Source organism: Pteropus vampyrus, unplaced genomic scaffold, assembly GCF_000151845.1.
Source record: "Pteropus vampyrus isolate Shadow unplaced genomic scaffold, Pvam_2.0 Scaffold43, whole genome shotgun sequence".
In the NCBI taxonomy this organism is placed as follows: Eukaryota; Metazoa; Chordata; class Mammalia; order Chiroptera; family Pteropodidae; genus Pteropus; species Pteropus vampyrus.
In genome coordinates, this window is record NW_011888824.1 from 3805186 (window position 1) to 3815357 (window position 10172).

General features: G+C 33.2%; 1 protein-coding gene across 1 annotated transcript in view; it reads left to right on the plus strand.

Annotated features, from left to right (window-relative positions):
• The window catches only part of THEMIS (thymocyte selection associated), a 166394-nt gene extending 157406 nt beyond the window's left edge, over positions 1–8988 (plus strand). Inside the window, exon 6 of the mRNA XM_011358729.2 lies at positions 7541–8988. Coding sequence (XP_011357031.1) covers positions 7541–7572 — 32 coding nt within the window. The 3' untranslated portion in view covers positions 7573–8988. The remainder of the gene's footprint in view (positions 1–7540) is intronic.
• The last annotated feature ends 1184 nt before the right edge of the window (positions 8989–10172 follow it).

Sequence of the window (10172 nt, forward strand, 5' to 3'; positions counted from 1 at the left end):
TTTGGTTTTGCCCTACATAAATGTTCGCTACTGAACAAATTTTATACTCTCCTAATCAACAGTCTCTAATGGAATTTCCTTTCTTTGGAAGCTTTGACTATGTTCTTCTAATTATTCCTACATCTTTAGACTAAACCCACGCTGTGACTCATCCTCTATAAATTAGGCTTGTCAAATAATGAGAAGAACCTTAAGCAAGAAAATAAAATTCAGATCCCCTAAGGTCTAGTCCCAGCTCTTCACAATCTAGATGTGCAGACTTTCACAAGTTATTTCATTTTTATACTTTCCTCACCAAAATAAGAAGTATATCAGTTAATCTTTATGTCTTGTCAATTCTGAAAGTATGTGATTCTCTGGCCTATTCTGATATCATAGAATGATGTAACTGTGGCTCATCTCTAAGTAAGACTCACATAGAAATGATTTCCCAAACCTAGGAACCTAGTTTTTGTGGTAAGTTAAACAGATTAGAGGAAACAAACTCCATGGAAAATCTTTTCACTGAAGTCAAGGTAAAAGCTAGAAATAAAGAATGGATCAGTTGGAAAATAAAGAAGTCTTTACATTGAGCTTTAAATTAATCTCAGTGTTAAACTTCAGATTTTACTTGTATGATAGGGAATAAGACATAAAGCAGTTCCTTATCAGGACTATTTTGTGAATTAGACAAAGCAGGGGTTCTATTATTAAAGATCTTGACTGAATGACTGAATATATGCTATCAAGAGGTAGGTACTTTAGATATCGTAAAATATATTCTTGTCTCTCAATTTTAATAAAGGAACACTTCAGCAATTCAGTCTTATTCTAAGCAGTGTGTAATTCTAAGCACAATAATTACTTTTACTCCGACGACCAGAAAACCTGGTATTTAAAATATTGGATAATTTCAAATTGATAATCCAAAACTCTGGTATATCTTTTATCCTTCTAATTAACGTCAGTTCAGATTTATCATAATATCAACAAAATAATCACACTAGTAGAATTTCCCTTTCATTTCCAGGGAATACTATCTCCATTTGGAACTGCTGACAGCCTGAAGTAAAATGTCATAAGATTGCTCTTCATTTTATAGCAACCTATATCCCTCTTCTCAGAATGTTTAAATGTTTAAGAATATGCTGAACGTAGAACCCGCAGTCATTTCATTCTTTCAACAATTCTGAAATATCGATTCCTGTTCAGCAGCTGTGTGAGTACTGACTCTTTTGCCCCTCTTCTCTAGAGATTAATTTATTTCCTGCAGTGCTTGATCTTCACGGAAAATCTGACTCCTCAGCCTTCACTCATGGGAGTTCTCATCAGAAAAATGTTAATTATAAAAGCAAAATCATGTACCATTGAAAAGGAAAGACAGTTCTCTAGACAAAGCAATATTTTTTCTTTTCATTTTGTTTCTTTTCTTCTTTCCTTTCTTTCTCTTCTTTTCCCTTCTCTTCTCTTCTTTTCTTTTCTTTTTTCTCACATTATTCTCTTTTCACTTCATTTTCTCCTCACCTGTGGCTGGACAGGAACATTAACCACTGGGGAATCAGTCTGTGAGATGGTGGGGTATAGAGGAAAATGTGCAGGCTCTGCAACCAGAAATATCTGCCTCACATGGAATTGTGCAATGAGACTGGTACAGAGTAAAAAACTTATCATTACTATAGAACTAAATCAATAGCCCTTATTTAGCACTTACTGCATATTAATTGCTGTGGCATAATATTAACCATGTCACATGTTGGTTTACAAAGGAATCTACTAGATCGAAGAAATATATCCTTCAGCTCTTAGGATTTAGGAGGATTAGACTAAGACGGTTTATTGAGATAGCCTGTTTTAAGCCTTACTCTTCACTTTCTCTTCTCTTCATCACTTTCATATTTTCATAATGCTTGCTAAGGACTTATGAACTTACTATTTTTTCACCAGTAAGTTTTTTTCAGAAATCCCAAATCTCTTTGCTAAATATTTTTAGGTCTATCAGGACTTAAAACTTCATTTGAGTTTTTTTTTTTTAATTATTTTCTCTGAAATAAAAATTATCAATTTCTAATTGATTCAGTCTCAAAAAAAACTTTGATGAATGAAATCTTGAGGCAAAGAAGGCAATCGTGTGAAAACAGAGATAAGGTTGAGAAATACTTACTAGATGAAGAAACAAAATCAGTTATTTTACATCCAGAATGACTACTATTTCAGTAACATGATTGTGATTAATAAGTCCACTTAAAGATTTAATAATAGCATGATTATTAACTTTTTCTTTATTTCCCCCACATTATTTTGAGCGTAAGACTAAAAAAAAAAAAGTAATTGAAGCATTAGATAACAAATTTTAAAAAAGAAGAGATGTCATAGTTCAAACCCATAACAACTGAGACTGGACCCAGGGCTGCTATAAGCAGAGATTAGCTGAGCGCAAAATGTGCAAATTATGATAGGTCGTATTTTTTCATATGGCAAGATATATTTTTCTTAAGATAATTATTAGTATCTTCACTCTAGGTAGAACAAGGGACTGAATTTATACGTTGACCTCTGTCTTTGACCTCCGTAGAGTCATATATAAATCATTTATTGATCCTTTTTCATGGTAAATGCATTTTTAAAGTAAGAAATGACAAAATATTATTTATGCCTAGATAATAAGCTTTTGAACCTCTCCCTGATTCTTTAATTTTTCTCATGAATAACTTTTAATCTTATCATTTAAAATTTTCTTTCTCCTTTCTTCCAAACTTTTTTCTTGACTGTGGAAATCTTTCTTTTATTCATTTTTCTAACCAATTCTGGTTCTTACTTCTTTCAAGAAATGTGTCTTTACTCTGACCCATGAACTAAGCAAAGCAAGAAGGAACAAATGACAATAACTTTTAAAATTTATCTCAATGTTTCTTTATGTTCTTGTGCATAAAAAGTCACTTAACGAGCATGTTAAAAATACACATTCTTGGGTTTTGCTCTCTAAAGCAGGGCTGGCAAACTCTGGCCATTGGTCAAATTTGTTTCATTGCCTGCTTTTGTATAGCACACATATAAGAATTTTCAATGGTTGGAAAGTTAGAAGAGAAATATTTTTGATGCATGAAAATTATATGTAATTAAAATGTCAATGTTTATATAAAGTTTTATTGGAACACAGCCACACTCATTCATTCACATATTGTCTATGGCTGCTTTCATGCTGTATCAACAGAGTTGAGTAGTTTTGACAGAGACCATATGAAATACCTAAAATATTTACTGTCTGGCCCTTTAGAGTAAAAGTTTGCTAACCTCTGCTCTAAGACTCTGATTCAGAAACTGTCAGGTAGGAACTAGGAAACTATTTCAACATGTTTCCTGGGTGATTATGATGCAGAGGGTCTCCACATCACATTTAAAAAAATAATGCAGTATAAGACTTGTGAGCAACCTTCCCTTCTTCTCACTTATCACACCTACTACATCAACAAGTCCTATCAACTTTATCTTCAAACATTATCTAGAATATGACTGTTTTTTACGATGTCACTGCTATCAAGCTATTCCAAGCCATTATTTCTCATCTGGATTCTTGCATCGGCTTTCTAATTAGTCTATTTGCTTCTGCCCTTATCTCCTACTGCCCATTCTCCATACAACAGCCAAAGTGCATGTGTTAAAACCTTAGTCAGATTATGCAACTTCTTTCCTCAAAATCCTCCACTTTTCTTTCTACTTCTCCCCCTTTCTCACAAGTCTAGCTACATTGGCCTCCTAATTGTTCCTCAGAAACTCTAGGGGTGCTCCATCCTTAATGCTTACACAGGTCGTTTTCTCTAAGTGTGATAATCTTTCCTCCAAAAATCTACATGACTTTCAGTTTTTTCTCCTTTAGGTCTTTCATTAGCCATTGCCTTTTTAGATCCCTTCTGTAACCACCTTATCTGAATTTATAATCTTAACTGGACTGCCTACCTCCCTTATGCTATCTATCATGCTATAATACACTTTGCTTCTTTATTTTGATTATGGGTCACCTTTCCTACACGAGGGAACCATGAGGGTCAGGATTTTTATTAGTCTGCTCTATCCTTAGATTCTAAAAAAGTTCATGACTCAGTGTAGGTTCTCGATAAATATTTGAGTAAAGAAATGAACCCTAGATTCCCATTCTGTGCTTGACAGATAATACAGGACATCTATCAAATATTTTCTGTATGCAAAAACAGTTGCCAGGAGTATAAATATAAGACTCATTTCTGAAAAATGGTGCGATATCCACATAACCACTGTAGATAGGAGGAAAAATAAAGCACCTAGTTCAATCTCAAACAATAACTTCATTACAAAATGTGCTAAGGAAAGGAGAGGATGAGTACAGATATGAAAATGGTAACTGGATGAAAATAAAGTTGAAAATGTTCATAAGAGATTCCAGGAAACTACATTTCATAATCAAGCTGCCTCCTAAATGTCAGTGTGCCTACTGCAGGTTTTATGGTTCACCATCAAGTTGTGCAATTTGAGGAGACTGACACCCATTCCCAAAGGAGAAGCAAGTAAGATGTGACTCACCTTGGTTCAAATGAACTCTTTAGGAAACATCAGCTTTATAAGAAAATATGAAGCAATTTTAGATATATTTGAACTTGATTCCTCTGAAATAAAAGGAAATGGAAATTTTCTTTTATTTTAATCCTCTCCTTTAAAAAAAGTAGTCATCTAATTTTACATATATAAAACTTCATTTTGTGGATTAAACAGTAGGTTATTCTCACATAGACACAGATTTTGACTATTGCATTGACTACTAAAGGATACTTTTTAGAGAGAAAAACAAAACTACATTCTATATCTAATCCTCCATGGATGAAGTATTTGGCTTATCTCCAAAGAACTGACTGTACATGAATTCACACCCCTCAGTTAATTTGATCATTTAAGTAATTGTGAATATTCAAAGGTAATCAGTGAATATTCAATCCACTATTAAAAATGCCACCTCTATATTAAGTTAGTGACATTTTCAAAATGAATTGTTGATGAATGCCAAAAGGGCTTAGGGTTTTAAATCAATTTGAATTTTAAAACTAAATAATTGTTAGAAAACTTAGTTCCTGCACATGTTGAAATTTCTTGAAAATTAATGCAATAAAGAACACAGTTTCTATTCAATATCGAGTTTGCTCTGTCAACTTGAGCTGGCCACTAGAGCACAGGTGTTCTATTTAGAGCATTCTAACACTGGGTGGAAGATTGGGCTAGATCAGGCAGAGAGAGGCAACTTATAAGGTCCCCTCCAAAACAAAGATTGTTTAAATCCTATTATTTTATATTGAGATATCTAATTATTCTAATTCCCTCACCTCCCATTTTTTTCTGCTTAACTATGTACTATCTTAAATCAGTTTATTGACAAGGGAGAGTGAGACTAATAACTGTCAAGATGACAGATTGAACTTTCAAACTATGAGCTTATAATAGTTTTATGTGACTATGAGATGGTAATAGCAAGTAATATTTCTGTAGCACTTTACATTTTACAAAGCACTTGCAGTTCCATTATTTCATTTGATATTTCCTCAACTCTATGATTCAGTTATTACTAACAAAACTCATTCATTGATAAGCAAATGGAATTCAGAGATTCCTCAAGACACACAGCCAGTAAGTCATAGAATGAGGAATCAGATCTAGGGCTTCAGATTGTGTTTCTCTATACTACAGTATATCTATTTCACTTGCCTCGTCCCCCGTTTTCCCCCAAGAAAAGCAACACTGTGAGAGAGAAACACTGTTGTTGTCCCTTTTACAGGTAAATTCACAAAGATAGTAGGTGATAGAAGTGGAAATTAAATCTAGGCATACTGCCTAAAAGCCCCATGTTCTTTCATCTATAATGTATATATTATAGTGTGTAGTTTTATTGCTGTTTGTGATGTGAGGAAGACCAAAAAATCTAATAGCATCACTTGTGGATAATAGATGATGAGGAGAGAGAATAAAATCAAAGAAAGCATGGCATCAAGGCTATTTCTCTCATCAGGCCACTGCCTACCCGCACCTTGCCCCCAGCCCCCAGCCTCTAGCCCAAGTTAGCACTGAAGAGAGATGTCGACAGGAGAAAATAAATTCGGGTTTTTAAGGGAATTAACATGATGTGTGGAGAATTTCCACTTCTGTCTGCTTTGACATGCCATTTCTTGAAACTTTCCTGATTAGTCTGTGAGCTCCTCAGAGGTCACAAAACTGTATATTTTGTCTTTCTATTTCACACATATAATAAAAATAGCTAACGGTTGGTGAGAGAGTAAAACTCCTCACTTTAAAATATAAAACTCTGCATTTATCAACACATTTAATCTTTGTCATAATAGGCACATAGGCATCATATAAAATAGGCACTATTAAACCCCTCTTTTTTTTAAAGATAAAGAAATGAGGCACGTAAAGTTTAGATAACTTCCTTAAAGTAATAGTATTTAGTATTTAGCAGAAAAAGACGGAAGGAAGGAAGGAAGGAAGGAAGGAAGGAAGGGAGGGAGGGAGGGAGGGAGGGAGGGAGGGAGGGAGGAAGAAAAAAGGGAAAGAAGATATGGAGGACAAAGGGAGGAGGAAGGAAAGGAGAGAGGGAAGAAGAGAGGAAGAGGAGAAGGAGTAAGCCATAAGTTATTGAGTACTCAGGCAAGAGCCTAAGAGGATGTGTCTGAATATCCATGTGGCTAACACTTAACAGATCACTAGTACAATAGAGGCATGGAAAAACTAAAGAGATGACCAGTTTTCTATACTTCTTGACTATTATAGTGGAAGTACATGTTATTAGGTTTTTTTGTTTTGTTTTTTTTTAACCACTTGTTTCCCCTTACTCCACAAAGCCATACTGAAAAGGAATGCAGTGTCTTACCTGAAGACAGATAGAATTTCTATTTGTAATGTAGTTTTCTTTACTTGAATTTTGATATGTTATTGTGTTAAAGTCAAGTCCATGCCCATGTTAATCAGAAGCTTTAGATTATACAGCTTATGCTTGAAACCTGTTGCCTTTTCTTCAGTTTAACAATTATAAGGTAACCTTTTTCTCTTCTGCAGTCTTCAGAACTCTGCTAGGGTTGGACTCTATTCTGTAGGCATTGTGCCACAGCCAAAGTGTGAGGTCTGCGATCAGACATTTTTCTTAGAGTGCAATCAGCTTCAATCTCTTACCAGCTATGTGATTGCTGGACAAGTCTCTTAACTCCACTGTGAATTTAGTTTTCTTTTACCTTATATTACCTATATAATAGAGTTTTGATGAGGATAAACTAAAAATGCAAAGAGAAGCACTTTGTAATCTAAAAAAACACTTTACAAATTTAAGGTATTATTTCCTACCTCATTGAAATATTTACCTTGTTTCTAAAGAGTTTATATTTTATGCTTTTTTGTTTTGACTCTTCTTATTTTGACCTTAATTGTTTCTCAAAAAGCATATATACATGTGAGTGTCCTATAAACGATACTTGAAAGTAAATTGTTTCCTTCCTGGCTGTTCCCAATGCATATTTCTGATGGACCCTTCTTATTTTTTCTTTACTTATAGAAATTTTCAAAAATGAAAAACATCAAAAATAATGAGATGTGAATAAATCCACGTGGATAGTGAAGATAAATGTTGCAATGGAAAAGTAAGCCTAACTTTCTAACTGAAAAACAACTATTTTCCCAGCAACCTCCAGAAGAAAACTACTGGCACCTGCAATAGAGAAAACAACCTTATGAATTTTAACAGATAAAATTTATAGAGAAACTTATGATACAGAATTTACATAGTCTATTCTGTTGTGCCAAAATCTTTATGTATTGTTTCATTGTTACTTAGGACATAGATATTTAATATTCACATGTTCATGGTTCTTATTTCCACAACCAACAGTTAAGCAATTGAAGAATAACTTTATATTTTAGTTTTTGAACAAAGCCAGTACAAAATAGGAAGACAGCTCACCAAATATTATCTTATTTTTTCAGAATTTGTTTTGCCATTTTTCTGGTGTTATCATCATTCCCGTTAAAAATAACTTTTAAAAAATTATATCAGAGAGTGATTTAAAACAACCAGGTTTCTTATCTGATTCCCTTGGAGCTGTAGAAATAAATTTTACTTCACATTTTCAGTTTATTTTAGAAATACACTATAAATAAGTGTGTTTGAGGCTTAACAGCCAAAACCATGGTGAGTCATGGGAATTTTACTGTAACTTATTCCTCTCATCCCTAACAACAGAGTTCATGACTACAATATCATCAGAGATCTTATAATATGCCTTATTATTTTATGTACTGTATGCCAGATAACCTTTTAGATGAATGTTTATTAGGATTGTAGGAAAATCATTTTCTTTATGTATCATTATGTATTAAGTATATGAAGATGATATTCTTTTGCCTCTAACAAAATGAAGATAGAGAGTTTTCCCATTAAAGTTATACAGGAATTTAATGGAAAGCTTTGGTTTTGTTTATGGGTCATACTCTACAAACACTGTTAACTAATCTCCTATCTCATAATTATTTTACTTTATATATAGGAATTATTCATTGGTTTAATATCAAAGAGTTTCTAATAACAAATTATAAGACAACTTTTCAACAGAAAAATATTACAGTTAAAAATTTTTTACACAATTTTTATATATACTTGTGCTCTACTTAACAATGTTTCAGACAAAGATGGACCTCATGTATAATGGTGGTCCTTAAGATTATAATGGAGCCAAAAATTCCTATTACCTAGTGATACTCTAGCCATCATAACATCTTAGCACAAATGTTGCAAAAATCAACAAGGCTGTGGTTGAGATGACAAACAACTTTAACCTGAGTGTGAATGAGGGTGACATCGAAGAGCTCCTAGAGGTGGTTTCTTAGCATTTGACTAATGAGATATTGGACCTAGAATAGAAACACATAGCTGAAGAAGAGGCAAAAGAAAGGAAAATACAGGAAAAGAACAAGAACCCTAATTTCCTGGACCCAAACACCAAAAGATATTCATTAATAGAGAGGAATGTTCATGGTGCATTATCTATTTACAAGCAAATTTATGATGAAAAAAAGAAACAAACCAAGCAAATCATTATGGACATACTTCTGAAAAGAGTGACACCTGCTTGAGAAAAGCCTTGGACAGGTCCTTCAGGAGATATTCCAGAAGAAGACATTGCTATTATAAATGACAGCTCTATGCCTGTTACTGCCGCTGAAGAACTTACAGTGGGACAGGATGTGGAGGTGGAAGACAGTGATATTGATGATTATAACCTTGCGTAGGCCTAGGTTTATGTGTGTGTTTGTGCCTTAGTTTTTAATAAAAAAATTTAAAAAGCAAAAAATTAATAAAAAAACTTATAGAATAAGCATATAAAGAAAAACATTTTTGTAGAGCTATATGTGTTTGTGTTTTAAGCTGTTATTACAAGAGTCAAATACTTTAAAAAATTTAAAAGTTTATAAAATAAAAATGTTACAGTAAGCTAGTTAAGTCAATATTGAAGAAAGAAAAATATTTTCAATAAATTCAGTGTAGCCTAAGCATACAGTATTTATGAAGTTTACAGTAGTGTACAGTAATGTCTTAGGCTTCTACGTTCACTCCCTACTCACTAACTCACCCAGAGTAACTTTTAGTCCTATAAACTCTATTCATGATAAGATACAGGTGTGCCATTTTTCATCTTTTCTACCATTTTTTTACTGTACTTTTTCCATGTTTAGGATGTTTAAATACACAAATAGTTACCTTTGTATTACAATTGCCTATAATATTCAGTACTTTAACATGCTATACAGGTTTGTAGCCTAGGAGCAATATGCTATATCAGAGAGCCTAGGTGTATAGTAGGCTATACCATCTAGGTTGGTGTAAGTATACTCTATGATGTTCACATAGTGATAAAACTTCCTAACAATGCATTTCTCAGAATATATCCTCATTGTTAAGTGATGCATGACTGTATTGTGATTCAACTTCCTTCCCCTGATCTTTTTTTTTTCTTTTTAAGAGGAAATGAATCCTGATTTCCAATACCTAAAGATTGTTTAGAAATTTGATGTGGTAATATTGTTTGTTATCTACAATTTCTTAAATTTTCTTAGATGGTTTCACTGTTTTTATTTTGCTAATTTTTTTCCTCTAAGAACAAGAACATTTCAAAGTTTGTGTCTCCAGAGAA